The sequence below is a fragment of the Pyrenophora tritici-repentis genome, chromosome 5 (genome assembly GCF_003171515.1).
Source record: "Pyrenophora tritici-repentis strain M4 chromosome 5, whole genome shotgun sequence".
Taxonomy (NCBI): Eukaryota; Fungi; Ascomycota; class Dothideomycetes; order Pleosporales; family Pleosporaceae; genus Pyrenophora; species Pyrenophora tritici-repentis.
In genome coordinates, this window is record NC_089394.1 from 422,397 (window position 1) to 438,990 (window position 16,594).

A 16,594-nucleotide genomic window follows, 5' to 3' on the forward strand; every position below is an offset into this window, starting at 1 on the left:
TCCAGCAGGCCATTGTGTATAGGTAGAGCACTAAGTTGACAATTGATGCATCAAGTTTCTTTTGTGCAGTGTTACATGAGATACCCTTGAGATTACGTGTTACATCATGTCACGGCACGGTAGGGCACGGGAGTTTGATATTGTGATGCCTGAACCATAACTGCACATGTGATGTAGGAGGCTAATGCATCATGGTAAATGGTGTAATAGCAGCACGTGGTATCGTATATGCTTTTCCCTGTACGCCTAGAAACGCCTTACTGTCCGTCTTTGGGAAATGGAGATCACGCTGGCTTCGGTCCTGCTTCATCTAGGCCCTCCAAGCCTTGCATAGGGTCCATAGGTCCACTATCTTCCTCTTTTGCTTGCTCGTTGGCTTTATCCTCCTCGCTCACAGCATGCTTGGCCAACCAGCCCTCCTACCTACTGTTAGCAACCTCATCATAAGCATGATTTGATTTCTAGAACTCACCTGCTCCCAAACTGCAGTCTTGCTGCCTAATCCTTCATTTGCATCTTTCTGAGGTTTGGCTGGTGCTACCTTGATGACGGAACCGTACAGCTCGCTCCGGTCCATGTTATCAATGGCGTCTATCGCATCACTTGCTGCCTCAAACTCGACATAGCCGAACCCCCGATGTTCTTCGCCCTGCTTTTGGTTTTCTGGTTTCGGCAGGTTGACTTCGACAATGTCGCCAAAAGGCAGGAACGCGTGGTAGAGGGTTTGTTGAGTGACTGCCTGATCGAGACCGCCGACAAAAACGGTGGCCTTTAGTCGTGATGTATCCGATAAGTTCGACATGGTTGCCCGAGAGATTTGATTCGAGACGTGACGCGGTGTAATGGTCGCGTTCCGAAGTTGCGCTGAAATTCGATATCACGTGCTAGCGGGGGCCCACATTTAGCGCCCGCGATGTACCAGCAAGGACAGGTGGATGCTCCATGGTGAAGCAAGTCGCTGCCTTGACATCCAGATTCGCAATCTTGACACATTGCCCATTCCTTTTTCACCACGTATCTCTCCTTGTCCGCTCTACAAAATCATCCCAATTGCACTTTATTTTCTTCCTTGTCGCTTTCCTCAATTCGTTGATTGGACACTGTGGTGCCATCACCACCGCCCAACGCCATGGTCCGTCTACGAGAAATTCCGAGGACGGCCACTTTCGCTTGGTCGCCAGGCTCAACACAGCCTTTAATTGCGACTGGAACAAAGGCTGGGGCCGTGGATGCCGACTTTTCCAACGAAACACAATTAGAGCTCTGGGAGCTCAACTTGGATGATAGCGAGCAGGGCGTTGAGCTCAAGCCTGTTGCTGCTGTGAGCGTAGAATCGAGGTACACAACCAATCGCTCTTGAAAGACCCGGAAACGCCGCTAATAGCCATTTCAGGTTCAACGACATTGCATGGAGCCAGCCCACCGAGCAGTATCCGCGGGGCATAATAGCCGGTGCACTCGACAGCGGGGCCTTAGTACTATGGGACGCGGAGAAGCTACGCGCAGGCGAAGGGTCAGAACATCATGCAGTACTTTCTTGAATTGGAGTACTGACTCTATGCAGCGAAGATGCCGAGATTGATCAAATCGACAAGCACACCGGTCCCATCCAAGCCATACAGTTCAACCCATTCCGTCCGAACATCCTCGCCTCTGCAGGCGCCAAAGGCGAACTCTATATCCACGACACCGACGACGAATCCAAGTCCTACCGTTTGGGCAAGGCAGGAGCGAACCCCGACGAGTACACTACATTAGATTGGAACAAGAAGGTGCCACACATCCTCGCAACTGGAAGCAGTGGAGGCTTTGTCACTGTATGGGACGTGAAACTCAGGAAGGAGAATCTGACATTGAACCACTTTGGGCGCAAAACTGTCAGCGCTGTTTCTTGGGATCCTAACGTTCCCACACGGCTCGTCACCGCGATTCCGACCGACCAGAACCCGCTCGTGCTCGTATGGGACCTCCGTAATACGAATGCACCCGAGAAGACACTGCAATCGCACGACCAGGGCGTTCTCTCCCTCTCGTGGTGTGTGCAGGACAGCGACCTTCTCCTGTCTTGCGGCAAGGATAATAGGACAATTGCCTGGAACCCGCACACCGGAGAGCAGTTGGGCGAGTTCCCGGTCGTGACCAACTGGACCTTCCAGACACGATTCAACCCCTCGAACCCGAACCTCCTCGCTACCGCGTCGTTTGATGGCAAGATCGCCGTTCAGACACTACAGAGCACTGGCGCTGCCACTGACCAGAACAAGGCGGCAGCTCAAGCACCAGAAGGCGAAGACTTCTTTGCGCAGACCCACGCAGAACCTCAGGGCGCATCTTTCACACTAAAGACACCCCCGAAGTGGCTGAAGAGAAGAGCAGGTGTGGCTTTTGGATTTGGTGGAAAGCTAGTACGATTTGGCCTTGTGGACAACAAGTCAAAGGTCTCGATATCCACATTTGCGGTTGACTCGGAGGTCAGCGCGGCGAGCGAAGAGTTCGACAAGGCACTGGAAAGGGGTGATATCACGTCGATTTGCGAGTCGAAGATTTCAAAGGCAGCCAATGACGAGGAAAAGGCCGACTGGACCGTCATCGAGACCCTGACATCGGAGAATCCCCGTAGCAAACTCGTCGAATACCTTGGCTTTTCAGAGAAGGCCGAAGAGCCAGCAGAGAACGAAGAAGAGAAGAAGGAGGCCAAGGCAGACGGAGATGTGGATGAAGGAGCTTCTTTTTTCGACAACGCGACCGACGAGGGCAACTTTTTGTCAGATCTCGCGGCTTCAAAGGGTGCAAAGACCAACAACCCTTTCCAGATTTACTCTGGCTCAGAGTCAGAAGCTGATACCAAGATCACCCGTAGTTTGATGCTGGGAGACTTCAATGCGGCCCTAGATGTCTGTCTAAAGGAGAACCGGTTGTCCGATGCTTTCATGATCGCCATCTGTGGTGGCGAGAAGTGCATTGCCAAGGCACAGGCTGCATACTTCAAGAAGCAGTCTGATGCGCCAAACTACCTGCGCCTACTTGCGTCTGTGGTCGGAAAGAACCTATGGGATTTCGTCTACAATGCCGACCTCAAGGACTGGAAGGAAGTCATGGCCACCATCTGCACGTTTGCTGACCAGGCTGATTTCCCAGATCTTTGCGAGGCTCTTGGAGATCGTCTGGAAGAGGCCATCTCCGAAGATACTGGTTCGTACCGAAAGGATGCCTCCTTCTGCTACTTGGCTGGTTCCAAGCTCGAGAAAGTTGTGGTCAACTGGGCTCAGGAGCTCCAGGAAAGCGAAAAAGCTGGCATAGAACAAACAGACAGCGACAACAGCTTCTCCATTCATGCCCGATCGCTACAGGAGTTTATTGAAAAGGTCACCGTGTTCCGAAAGGTGGTCAACTTCAAGGACGCCGAGCAGGACAAGGAGAATGACTGGAAACTAGAGCCTTTGTACGCCAAGTACGTCGAGTATGCTGATATCGCATCTGCCCACGGACAGTTGGCGATTGCAGAGAAGTACCTAGATCTTCTTCCTCAGAAGTACCCGGCAGCAGACGTTGCTAGGAACCGCGTCAAGCAGGCAACGAGAAAGGTCGCAGCGCAACCAGCAGCTACTCAGAGACAGGCCCAACCTGCTGCAACTGGCAGACGTCAGGTTGTGGTTCCCGCATACGGTCAACCTGCGCAAGCAACACCAGCACCTCCTCAGCAGACACCATACGCTCCAGTCAACCCTCTCCAAACACAGCCAGCAGCGTCACCATACACACCAGCCAATGCGTATGCCCCCCCAAGCTCAGTCTAATGTGCGAACATCATACACTCCATCAACAGGAGTACCGGCTGGTAATAATGCATACACTCCGAGTGGTTATCAGCCATCACAGCCTCAGCAGGGCTATGGTTACGGCCAGGTTCCTCAGCAAAACCCCATTGCGCCCCCGCGCGCCACGCAACTTTTCCAACTCACCCTCCATTGTACCAGCAGCCAACAGAGGCAACATCCCAGCCTGGAACGACACACCAGACTTTGGCCCTCCAAAGGCAACTTCACGTCGTGGTACTCCGATGAACACAGTAGCTTCTCCGTTCCCTAACCAGCAGCAGCCTCTCGCAGGCCCGCCTCAGGGCCCCTTTTCGCCTGGAGCGAGGTCAACGCCTCCACCTCCGCCAAAGGGACCCCCGCAAGGCCCTCCTAGGATGACTTCTCCCCCATCTGGACCTCCACAGGCAGGAGCCCCGAACCCATACGCACCATCACCAGCAGCAAACACATATGCTCAGCCACCGCCTGCTGGTTTCGTGCCACCATCACAAGCACCTGTACAGCGTGGACAATCGCCGTACCAGCCTCCAACCGCTGCCGCACCGCCATCAAACCGTTATGCTCCTGCTCCAGGCACACAGCCGTCAGCGCCACCAGGACCAATGGGAGGCATGCCACCACCTCGAAACATTGCACCACCACCAGGCCAGTTCACTCCTGCTGGGTCGGCATATGCACCTTCTCCAGTTCAACAGATGCAACAAATGCCACCTGCAGCGGCGGCACCGCCACCAAGGGGCCCACCACAAGGTCCCCCACGTGCTGGTCCCCCTCCTGGCGGTCCTCCTATGGGTGGACCCCCCGAGACCTGACTCGCGGCCTGGCACAGGACAGTCGCAAGCGGCTCCAGCAGCCGCGGCCAAGTATCGTAAGTAAACATGTGATTAGCACCAGAATCGGTACTAACATACAATAGCTCCTGGTGATCGGTCACACATCCCCGACGCGTCTCGGCCCATCTATGAGATCCTTGAAGCAGACCTCCAGCGCGTAAAGGCCAAGGCCCCAGCCCAGTACAAGCAGCACGTAGCCGACACCGAGAAGCGACTCAACATCCTGTTTGATCATCTCAATAACGAGGACCTACTGAAACCCGACACCATTCAGCAGATGAACGAGTTAGCGATGAACATTCAAGCGAGACAGTACGACACTGCTACTGCCATCTTCTCGGACTTGATGACAAACAAGACAGACGAGGGTAGCAACTGGATGGTAAGTCATAATCGAAGCATATGGATTGAACGATGTGTTGACCGTTTTTTTAGGTTGGAGTTAAGCGCTTGATTCAGTTCAGCAAGTCTACTCAGTAGCCTAGAGGCGTTTTGCTGCTGTAGTGTTGGAAAACGTACCGGAAGGTTTCGTTAGGGTGTATAAGTAGTATTCAGGAAAAGTGAGGATGAATAGTGGGGCATTTTCTTACGCAGGAGCATGTGTATGCGATAGAGAAAATGGTATACACAAATGATTATTACTTCACAGCTTACTTCTTCGCGGTTCGGTCTGCACGCTGAGCGTCACGACAGTGAGCCTGTGTCGGTTTATAAGTGGGAAGCCTAAGGTTATCGTAGTGTTGAAGTAATGGCTATATGTGCGGGTAAATGATTGAAAGGGCCGACTCACGTGAAGTATCTACCTACATGTATGCAGCCACTACAAAGATGAGCGTCGCTTTTGACCCAACAACTATATGCAAATTGATTAGATCTTTCAGTTCAGGAGCCACAAAGTTCTTTCGTGGCACGCACCGAGCTGAGACAGCCATATTCTACATATTTCTTTTGTTACATCATACAACCTTTGTCAACGCCACTTGTGGAATATGCCGGCGGTGCTTACACGAGACTGGTTTCCCCGAGAGGAGACGTGTACATATGACTTGTACCCATGCTCGGATGAAGACAATGATTCCAGATTGTTAGAAGAGTTTGTGTGGTGCCGTTATACAGGCAATGGAGTTCTTGCCGAAAGATTCCGGTAGCGGTGTATGGTCTCGCCCTCCAAGGGTTGCATGCAGCGGCAATGCCTCGGGAAGATACTTGCTTGGACAGAACATCAAATCATATTGGTAAGTTCTAGAATAGGTTTATACCCAGCCCTGATGTATCCGGAGTAGTGTCCGTAGTGTACCGTTGGCAGCACTACTCCTAGGCTATAACCCCTCATGTCCGGCTCTCTGATGTACTACTCATAACCACAACCACCCATCATCCTAAAAGTCACATTCACAAGCATGTACGCCGATAGAATCACAGACACTCTAGCCCCGGAGATAGTCAAATTACGCGCACGCAACGATCCCAATGGCGTCTTCGCCCAAATCCCCGCCGGAACAACGTATTCAGACGGCTTCAGAAGTATAACGAACCTTCAGCTATATAATGCCATCAACTATACCGCTGGGCTCATCCGCCAGCGTTTCGGGGAAAGCAAAGAGTTTGAGACGCTGGCGTTCATTGGGCCGTCAGATCCTAGATATACGATTATGCTGATGGCGGCGATGATCACGGGGTATAAGGTAATCCACCGCCCGTTCAATTCCACCCCTCGCTTTACGAAACACCGTAGATGTTGTACTAAAAGCAAGAAAAGGCCTTTCTTCCCTCACCCAGAAATAGCGAGGAAGCACATCTCACTCTACTGGAACGACTCCAATGCCACAAAATTGTAGTAACGGAGTCGCCTCTCCCATGCGTTGGCATGATTTTGAAAGGCAGGAAAATGCAGACATTGACGTTGCCTGAGCTAGGGCAGTTGTTGGATGTGGGGGATGTCGAGGAGTATCTATATACAAAGACGTTTGAAGAGGCAAAGAGGGATCCGGTGCATGTGTTGCATACTTCGGGAACGACTGGTATACCCAAACCACTCATTTATACGCCGGCCTGGGCGGCGAGCTTGATGGTGCAGTGTCAGTTGGAGGCTCCAGAAGGGTTTGTAGATTTGAGTTGTTATACTACTCGAGGGAGGTTTGTGAGTATTCTGCCTCCGTTTCACGGGGCGGGGGTTACCTTCACATGCTTTGTGGCATTGTTCTTTGGGACGGTGCCTGTGTTTATGCTGCCTGGGCTACCGCCGACGACCGAAGATATGGTACAGGCTATCAGTCATGCGGATGTCGATTGGGCTTTTTTGCCACCAGGTAGAGATTCCAGTCGTGCAACATGTACAAAGCATGAACTGACTATCTTCGTAACACAGCATTTGTGGATGAACTGGGGAAGCGGCCTGACCTACTGGACGTGGCAGCGATTCGGTTGAAATACATCGCCTTCGGTGGAGGCGCTACACCCAAACGTTCCGGAGACGTGGTCGCCAAAAGAATCCCTCTCTGGCAAATCCTCGGTTCATCGGAAGCTGGAAGTATTCCTCTGATGCATGTACACGGCGACAACACCGAGGACTGGAACTACATGCGCTTTAATCCAGTGCACAAGTTCGAGATGCGGCATTGCTACGATGACCTGCATGAGTTGGTTATTCCGCGCGACAAGTCTTCGAACATTCAGGCAGTGTTTGAAATGTTTCCAGACACAGAAGAGTTCCGCTCCAAGGATTTATTCAAGCCGCATCCAACGAAAGAAGGGCTCTGGATTTACCACAGTCGCGACGACGACATCATCGTCTTCCTCAACGGCGAAAAGACAAACCCGGTTACTTTCGAGGAAGAAGTGATTAGCCATCCTGAAGTCAAAGCCGCTCTGGTAATTGGCGCCCAGCGCGAAGAAGCCGCACTGCTAGTCGAACTTGCAAGCACTACACCACTCTCCGACGAGGAAAAGACGGCAGCCGTAAACAGAATCTGGTCTGTCGTTGAACAAGCAAACAAGTTCACTCCAGCACATGCACGCATCGCAAAGTCAAGGATCCTACTCGTCGACCCGGAAACTCCAATGGTGAGAACGGGCAAGGGAACGGTGCAGCGAAAGGCAACGTTGAAGTTGTATGCGGCCAAGATTGATAAGCTCTACCAACAAGAAGATGAAGTAAGCAGTGCGCTCAAAAACGGGACCAGACCTACTAAGAGCATTATCCGCGACGTAGTAGCAGAAATGCTCGATCTAGACAACCTCGACTTTTTCAAAATGGGTATGGATTCCCTCGGAGCACTCAGATTACGAAGGGCACTTCAACGTCATTTTCCTACGGCGAATATTCCAAACAACATCGCCTATACTAATTCTTCTGTCAACGCAATCGCCACAGCAGTGGAGAAACTAAGTGCCCCAACGACGACGACGACCAACGGTGTCACACTATACGATCACCCCAATCCAAACTCGGACCTCTCAGGAATGCTCCAACAATACATTGCCCAAATAAACACCGTCCCTCCACCCTCTCCTCCATCCTTCCCCTCTCCCACCACACCAACAATCCTCCTCACCGGCTCCACCGGCGCCCTAGGCTCCCACATCCTAACCCACCTCCTCACGCACCCCTCATCCCCTCACATAATCTGCGTAAACCGCACCTCCTCGGCCCCGACCCGCCAACTCGCCCTCCACAAAACACGTTCCCTGCCCACCACGTTCCCCCCAGAAAGAGTAACCTTCCTCACAGCCGACCTCTCCCTCCCCTCCTTCGGCCTACTAACCGAAACCTACGCCGACTTGCTCGACCGCGTCACCCACATCATCCACAACGCCTGGCCCGTGAACTTCAACCTCCCGTTATCCTCTTTCGCTGCGTCGGTGGCTGGGGTTGTGGGCTTGGTTAGTTTCGCCGCAAGCAGTAAATACGGTGCAAGAGTACAGTTTCTATCTTCTATTGGTTCTGTGGCGGGCGTCGTGACAGCGCGTGTCCCAGAGCAAATCATCACAGACTTGTCTGCACCTGCGAGGATGGGGTATGCGCAGTCGAAATACGTGTCTGAGCGGCTTCTTGCTCATGCATGTGAGACGCTGGGGGTTAGTGCTAGTGTCGTGCGGCTGGGCCAGATAGCAGGGGCGGCGGAGAGTAAGAAGGGCTGGAATAGGTGGGAGTGGTTGCCGAGTTTGGTGGCTAGTTCGGGGTTTGTAGGGGCTCTGCCAAGGACCTTGGATAAGGATGAGGGCAGTAGGGCGGATTGGGTGCCGGTGGATCATTTGGCGGACGTGGTTTGTGAGTTGGCTTTGTGGGATGGGGATGGGGAGGGTAAGGGGGAGGTAAGGGTAAACCACATTGTCCATCCCATACCAACGCCATGGGCGGACCTCTTACCTGTTATCCAACGTACCCTCTCTTCTTCCTCCTCCCGAACGCAGGTATCAATCATCCCCTACGCAGAATGGGTCGCGCTACTCAAGCAGAAAACCGCAGAATCAGAGAAAGATACGGAACTCGATCATGAGGCGCTGGCAATGAGGAATCCAGCAATGAAGTTACTGGATTTCTACGAGGGGCTGTTGGGAGAAATTGGGGCACGTACGTTGGGGGTGGAGTTGGATATGCAGGGGACATTGGGGGAGAGTGAGACCTTGAGGACTTTGGAGCCGTTGAAGGGGGAGTGGGTTGAGGGGTGGGTTCAGGAGTGGATGAGTGAGACGGTGGGGTGATGTACGGCAGGTAATATCCGTGTAACTCTCGAGTACTCTCCTAGCGTATAGTTTCCATCTTTATAACGAGTTTTGGACAGTCATGATGGTAGTCTTGGCATGTCATACGGAAGCAAGATAGATATTTCAAATTCACGACACCATACACTCAGAACACGAGTCATCATTAACAACAGAGAATCTTGAATAAAGTATTTACGATGCATTGAAAAAGACGCGACAGACAGCCAGACGCGCACAGCACGGTGGCCAGCTACCATACTCGAACAGGGGAATCAGATCAGTAAAGCAACCCACCGACCCATACCGAGTAGAACCCGCCAAGAGGCTTATGTCCTCTCGCTACTACTTACAATCGTGGGGCCATCACCAGGCTCCCCCTTTGGCCATTTCTCTTCTTCGCCTTTCCGCCTTTGATTCCGGTCGGATCCTTGATGACCACGACCACCTCTTCCTCGCCATGAATATCCACCACCACCACCTCCGCCTCCTCCTCCTCCTCCTCCTCCACGCTTCGGTCTCCCATCGTGACCGCCGCGTCCACGGCCTACTTGAAATTGTATCCGTGTGAGTGGCTCTTCGACCCAATCCAGACCCTTGAGACCCAAGTTGCTCTTCTCCCAATCGCTCAGCTTCCAAGCTTGGTATAGGCCCATCAACCGTTGTTGGTCCACTTCTTCTCTCCCGGGTCCGACCGTGCGCGTCAACTTGATATCCCTCAACTCTGGCACCCATGCCTTGATGTACTCGCCGCGTTTATCGTAGTCGAGGGCTTGCTTGACGGGGTTGAAGACACGTCCTTGGCGTGGATCGTTTCCGACACCGGCTACGTATTGCCAGTTGCCCCAGTTGCTAGCCGCATCGTAGTCAACAAGAAAGCATTCGTACCACTCAGCGCCAACACGCCAGTCGATGTTGAGATGTGACGAGAGGAAGGAAGCGACGTTTTGCCTAGCGCGGTTCGATGTGTAACCGGTAACGAAAAGTTCACGATTCGACGCATCGATCAGGCCAACTCCGGTCCGCCCTGACCGGAACCGTTCAAAAACTTCCATAGTTTTCTGCGGGTCCTCTCCATCTTCCCCCTTGTATAGCTTCTTCCACTTCTTGTGCTGCGAGCCTTTGGCACCACGATCCTGAATGCCGTAAAGTCCAAACATCTTATGTCCAAACTTCCTCATGCACAGCCGCATGTAGTCCCTCCACAACAACTCAAACCGGACGGCTGCCGTGCCTTCGTTCTCACCCTGCCCATAAGCATGCTTTTTTTCTCCTGGCCCGCGGCCTTCCTCAAAGTCAAGCATAGCCCAATGGACCTGCCTTGCTGTAATGTGGCCTTGGGCTAGGTATGCGGACAGCTTTGTGCTGAAATCGAGACCCAGCATGCCGTTTCGTGTTTGCTTATATGAGCTCATCGCACCTGAGGCGACCAAATGTGCGATGCGCTGCAGGCCAGCGCTTTCTCCCCCTGAAAACGGATGTGCCGACTGGGCGTCAGTGGGCCATTTCGGCGGCATTTTGAGCGTATACGCTGGGTCCTTCTCCAGAGGAGAGAGGAGTGCCTTCTTCAAATCCGCCAAACTCGACGGTATCGAGAAAGGCTCCTTTTGTGGTGGTATGCTCGGCGGTAGCGGTGGGAGTAGGCTTGGCGTGGGTAAAGTCTCTCGGGGTCGATCGCGCAGCGGCTCGAAAACTTTTCGAAATGTGGTATATACATTGGGTAGGTCGGCGATGTTGTCATAAGGTAGGTCGCGACTGCAATCTGTCAGCAAAAGGTCCCTGCAACCACCAATGGATGAGACAGGAGACTTACTCGTCTATGTAAAACTTTTCGTCCTTCCATACTTTAAAGTCGACGCCATGTTGCTTTGTAATTTTTGCCAATTCGGCTTCCTCCCGCTTTTCTTCTGTAGCGTCATCCTCGGTCATCCACACCCCACTGATCTCACCCTCATTCTCATCCTTTGCGTACCAGTCGAGTATGTCGGACACGACCTCAGTTATTTTCCCCACTCTCTGCTCCAGACCGGATCCGCAATCCAGGTCCGCTAGCTTGTTTTTGAGATCCCAAACTCCGTCTGCGATGAACTGCACGCGATGGGGCCCCGTCCGCCATACTTTTGCGACGGCGCTGCGCGCCTCTGGATATGGGCTGGGTGTGGATGCGGGGAGAAAGCCGGAGACTTCGATCTGGTTGGCTGACCAGACGTATACGGGTAAGAGGTGGGTGAAGCTTGCACCGCCATGTTCCGAAGTCAACGAGTCATCGCGATGCCGCCGGTCAGAGTTTGCAGAGTTTCTCCATGAGGTCTGGCGGGCCGTCTGGAGGGCAGCGGTATGGAAGATTGGATTGTCGGAGAGACGGACATCGCGACGGAGTACGTAGAGCAGAATGCGCGGTACTTTGCTTGACATAATCGGGTGATGTTCGCTAAAAGCACAGAACTCGCGTGTTGAGCAAGAAGTACAGACGAATAGATCGCAGGTGTTGCACAGCGGCCAGGAGCAACTACGTCGTAACATGAAGGTTACGGTTCATAGAGGACCTGATGCGAGAGGAGATAGAAACATTGTGGTGCCACAGGCAAAAGAGACGCTTCAGGGCCTATTGCACGTCATGACCCCAGGATTTGGCGAGAATAAGGCTTCGCACCGAGATTTCTAGACCACGAGGCGGCTGGACACTAAAAGGTGCCCTAAATGTCATCTGTCAACCATATCAGGCTGTCTCCACCGGAAGGGGCGCAGATAGTCAAAATGAGGAGATTCGGTTCAAGATTGGTGATGCTTGCTGCAGCATCGCTGACCAGGGTTATGACGTGAGGGACAGTTTAGCGCGCCGCCACGATATGCCCATCCTTGCTGCAGGGACGCAAAACGAGCGAGTTGGGGACGGGCCGAGCGTTCATGGACAGCCGACAGCTGGCGATGGTCGCTGTCATGGAAAGTCGACGAGATCGCGAGCCATGCTGCCTGCGCGCCAGACCGCACCAGGGTTAGGGAGGGATGAACAGAGTTCCAGATCTAAGCTGGCTCGGCGCCCGGTGCATACGGTGCAGGGGCCGCGAATCGTTCATCTTAGCTGCTCTGATCTTGATCGAGATGTTGGTCGATTTGGAGCGGAAATCGTGTGCAAGGTACCGCAACGTACACGTGGACGCACCGCATGGCGTGGCTAGAAGGATGACATATGTCACTTGGCACTCTTCTTTCTGTCATCTCAAGTCTCTTGTACCCCCAAACAGCCGGAACAAAGACTCTTTAATGCCGTGAAACCTCGCTTGCCTGATCATTGCACAGAGTAACACACCCTCACCGCAGCCAAAGTGCTCGCCAGGGTCCAGTTGCAGTTGCTGTGCTTACGCCGTGTAGATACTGTACAATGCTGCCGGGGCTGACATTCCGAAACCACCCACCGTTAGCTATCACATTCCCAAAGCAGCCAATTCCGCGCAACATATTTGCTTGTTGACGAAAGAGATGGAAACACTTGGCAGGACCTCTACACCGGGGGTCCTAGCAATCGGATGCCTAATTCTGTATATCGCGAGACATGATCCTGTATAGTCTGGTGGGGCTGAGATTGCCCCGCCACTGTACAGGCTGGTGCATCGTAGCAGGATGCATTCTAGCCAGAGGCGTTGCAAGAGGGTGTGTTGATAACAGGCATTTGTAGAGAAACGGGAAAGGTCGTTGTGCAAAGGTTGGAGCATGTGGAAAGACTTTTTGGAAAGCACACCGTAGAATGGTATCGTGGGGAAGGTGTGCAGCGGTGAGGTATTACGGGAAGGTGCGTTGTGCAAGGTACTATCCCCAAATCTCTGCTCTGCCTCCAGTCACCTCAACCATCTACCAGCTGATCCACTGCATGTTTTTTTCCGAAATGTCACAATTTTCATTACACCAGAAGTTTTCGTATCTTACTCATCATCAGATTCCACATTTCAATAAACTCCGAGAATCTTGCACGCGAGATAACAACCACAACTACCGACCTGGACCAATTATCCACGCATACCAACTCATATCTATGTACATACACTCGCCAAAAAAGCATAACTTCCAAATTCAACTTCATTCGACCCCTGCAACAACCATCGTCAACACTAGCCGGCAGAATCGCCGCACATCACCTGCAATGTCAGCGCCCCAGTAACCCGGGGGAATGGATTCCGAAAACGTCGCGCCCCGACAAAAAAGAAACATCAATAAGTGCAATCTCTCCACACATCCCAAAATGGAAAGGCTGGCAAAAGCAAAGGCCCGGTTACCGCTCGGTGTGGCAGGAAAAGGCTATGGGGGGCGAGGTGTTGTGACATATTGGGCCAAATCAACACCAACCAGACATGATTGCTATACGTACAACGGAGCTTTTAACGGCCGATTGTCATCTGATTCTCGTCAGACGCGTGATATGAAGACGGATCCTCGGGGCCCGCGGTGTCCGGAGGAGCACCACAGCACCAGCAGCCTCCGAAGATTTGTGTGGATGCGGAGTTGAGCGCACATTGAAAGAGGCGGTGCAGGCGGGGAACTCCTTGGACCAGTGTTTCCAATATCATACTCTATTCGCCGTCAGCTTCAAGCGCACGTCAAAGACAACGAAAGCACGTCTGTGCTCAAAGTCTCAACCAAAGGTCAAGGACAGGTATGACAGCAGCCAACCTTGTGGACTACACATTCACGAAAACGATGACGCTTAGATATACTGGAGAAAACTATAATAGAAGAAGTAATGAAAATGCACCATATGCAAGAGAAGCTCATTGTGGCAATCATGTTCTTGGAAACCATAGATAGTTCGGCGACCATCCATCCGAACCGTTTTTATTTCTTGAAAAAAAAACACCCCACTATATGAACGCACTCCAGTGACGTCAATCAAGCCACAGTATCCTTCGTGTTGCAAAAACCCCACTCCATGGTGTGCAAATCCGAAAATTTGATCAACAAAAACGGAAAGAATGCCATCCGTGGAAAACTGAACTAAGCGGAAGCACTAGCACACGGTCCGATAGACGCCATCAGACGAAGGCCGCTGAGCCTTGTGCTTGTGCTCCTTCTTCAAACCCTTGTTCGCATGCTGCTTCTCGATACTTGGGCTAGCGCCTGGCTGGAAGGCTGCAAGGTCAACCGCATCCGTCTTCATCAGCATCTCGGTCACGCCACAGATGTCAGTGACTAGTCTGTCAATCATGTCGAGAGATAGGCTCTCTCGGACAACCACTCTGAGGATCTCCGTCTTCTCTTCGCTTGGTGGTAGCGGGTAGTCTACATGATAAGGTTAGATAAGGCTATGCCGCTACGTTGTGATTGTACTCACTGGGGATGATGTATTGCTTGGCGCGGAGCAGGTTGCTGACGGCTTCTTGCTTGACGTGTGGGAATTCCTTGTGGAAGTCGTCGGTGAGGGTGAAGGCTACGACGGGTAGACCCGCGTTGTAGTCTGCGCTAGTCTCGCCTTCTTCGTACTGCTTCTTGCCCTTTTCGTACTTCAAATCGCCCTTCTTGCGATGTATGTCGCTAACGCAACGGTACCAGCCCTGTGTTACAGTGTCAGTATGTGTATTCAAGTCATTTTAGATGCCTTCTCATACCGTATGCTCAAGCGCTCTACTTAGCAGCCGTGCATTAGCCAGAGTGTTCTCCATGATGCCTCGGTACCCCGAGAATCCCAGATGAATCAAGTTGTAGTACTGTGCGATGATCTGTGCTCCTGGCCTTGAGAAGTTAAGTGTGTAAGACTCCTCGGTGCCACCAAGGTAGTGGAGCTCGAAAATCAAGTGCTTCGGTAGGTAGCTCTCGTCTCGCCAGATGATCCATCCTACACCAGCGTATACCAGGCCAAATTTGTGTCCACTAGTGTTGATAGACTTGACTCGCGGAAGCTCAAAGTTCCACTTCTTGCCAGCTTTTGCGTGGGTGAAGGGAGCAATGAAACCTCCTGAGGCTGCATCCACATGGATTGGAATGTCGTTGCCTGTCTCCTTCTCGAAAGCGTCCAGGATATCGGAGATCTCTTCAACGGGCTCGTAATGTCCGGTGTACGTGGAACCGAGAATGACGAAGATACCGATGGTGTTCTCATCGATGTTCTCCTTGACCAACTTGGGATCAAGACGGTAAGATGACTCCTCGCTCACAGGAAGAATGCGGGCCTCAACCTCGAAGTACCTCGCAAACTTCTCTAAGGCGACCTGCGCATTGGCACCCATAATGATGTTGGGCTTGGAAGTGTCCTTGCCTTCTGCCTGCCTCTTTTCTTGCCAGCGGCGCTTCATAGCAAGTCCGCCGAGATGAATGGCTTCGCTTGAACCGGTTGTAGCAGATCCGATGGCCTTCTCGCCCTTTTGCGCACCCCACATGTTAGCAATAATAGATACACAGCGTGCGTGCATATCCATCATCGCAGGGTACTCATCAGCGTCTGACATGTTCTTGGAAAGGTTCTCGATCATGAGTTGTTCCGCTTCCTTCTCCATGTATGTGCCGACAAAAGATGCCAAGTTCAGACTGGGACGCCCGTCCAGATCAAGTTCGTCCTTGAGCAATTGGTGGACAACATCGGCTGGAGCACCATCTTGAGGAATCTTGAATTTCGATAGCTCGACACCGGCAGCGTATCTACTTGAATATGGCGTAATGTGTGAAGTCGCTCGGTTCGCATGGCCTCCAGCCTTGTGCATGGGGTGGTCCTGGAGAGTCTTTACGAGCTCATCCGTGTCTACGTGTCTCGCGAGTCCGGCCATTGTGATAGTCGTGGTAAGTGAGAGGGAGTTGAGAAAGTGAGAAAGCTTGTGGGAAATGAATTGATGTAGCAAAGATTCCAGCGTAGTTTATATGCAAACGCCGCAGTACAGGTAAATGTTGTAGATATGACGACACAGTATATCTGCTATTGCCTGCACGTCAATGTCGGTAATAACATGGAACATGCAGCCAACGCAAAATCTGATGAAGCTTGACAATTGCTTGGTAAAAAGCTTGTTTCCATATCCAAAGATCTTGCAGGCAGCCAATTAGGCAAGCTATAAGAGCGGTCCGTTAGAAGCTTTGACAGAACCCACCGCGGCGCCAGAACTAGAGTCGTACACGCTGATTGAGGCATTGGTGGATATACGTAGCTTGTACCTCACAGGGCAACAGCGTGGAATGAAAATAACGCAAGCTGACGACTCCTGCTACTCCTGCATCCACCACAGCCTGGATTACCGTTACAAGCCTCGCGCGGAGCGCAAA

At 52.3% G+C, this 16,594-nt stretch overlaps 6 protein-coding genes across 6 annotated transcripts; 3 read left to right on the forward strand and 3 right to left on the reverse strand.

The window, feature by feature from the left end:
- Nucleotides 1-284: 284 nt before the first annotated feature.
- On the reverse strand, nt 285-802 carry PtrM4_101180 (RNA-binding protein (RRM domain); the record flags this gene model as incomplete). The annotated part of the gene is made up of 2 exons (XM_001936450.2): nt 285-419; nt 473-802. The coding sequence occupies 2 exons, from the start codon at nt 800-802 to the stop codon at nt 285-287; spliced, it is 465 nt and encodes a 154-aa protein (XP_001936485.1).
- A 327-nt stretch (nt 803-1,129) lies between these two features.
- PtrM4_101190 (WD40 repeat protein) lies at nt 1,130-5,131 on the forward strand (the record flags this gene model as incomplete). Its single annotated transcript, XM_066107429.1, has 7 exons — nt 1,130-1,338; nt 1,394-1,513; nt 1,565-3,772; nt 3,907-4,583; nt 4,648-4,686; nt 4,735-5,033; nt 5,087-5,131. The coding sequence occupies 7 exons, from the start codon at nt 1,130-1,132 to the stop codon at nt 5,129-5,131; spliced, it is 3,597 nt and encodes a 1,198-aa protein (XP_065961878.1).
- A 920-nt stretch (nt 5,132-6,051) lies between these two features.
- On the forward strand, nt 6,052-7,079 carry PtrM4_101200 (CaiC, Acyl-CoA synthetase (AMP-forming)-AMP-acid ligase II; the record flags this gene model as incomplete). Its single annotated transcript, XM_066107430.1, has 2 exons — nt 6,052-6,336; nt 6,411-7,079. 2 exons carry the CDS (start codon nt 6,052-6,054, stop codon nt 7,077-7,079), a joined length of 954 nt encoding a protein of 317 aa, XP_065961879.1.
- A 113-nt stretch (nt 7,080-7,192) lies between these two features.
- Nucleotides 7,193-9,355, forward strand: PtrM4_101210 (putative dehydrogenase domain multifunctional non-ribosomal peptide synthetase; the record flags this gene model as incomplete). Its single annotated transcript, XM_066107431.1, has 1 exon — nt 7,193-9,355. The coding sequence occupies one exon, from the start codon at nt 7,193-7,195 to the stop codon at nt 9,353-9,355; it is 2,163 nt and encodes a 720-aa protein (XP_065961880.1).
- Nucleotides 9,356-9,608: 253 nt separating this feature from the next.
- PtrM4_101220 (PhrB, Deoxyribodipyrimidine photolyase) lies at nt 9,609-11,770 on the reverse strand (the record flags this gene model as incomplete). The annotated part of the gene is made up of 3 exons (XM_066107432.1): nt 9,609-9,616; nt 9,867-11,110; nt 11,328-11,770. The coding sequence occupies 3 exons, from the start codon at nt 11,768-11,770 to the stop codon at nt 9,609-9,611; spliced, it is 1,695 nt and encodes a 564-aa protein (XP_065961881.1).
- A 2,584-nt stretch (nt 11,771-14,354) lies between these two features.
- On the reverse strand, nt 14,355-16,104 carry PtrM4_101230 (GadB, Glutamate decarboxylase and related PLP-dependent protein; the record flags this gene model as incomplete). Its single annotated transcript, XM_066107433.1, has 3 exons — nt 14,355-14,626; nt 14,679-14,898; nt 14,953-16,104. The coding sequence occupies 3 exons, from the start codon at nt 16,102-16,104 to the stop codon at nt 14,355-14,357; spliced, it is 1,644 nt and encodes a 547-aa protein (XP_065961882.1).
- Between the last annotated feature and the right edge of the window lie 490 nt (nt 16,105-16,594).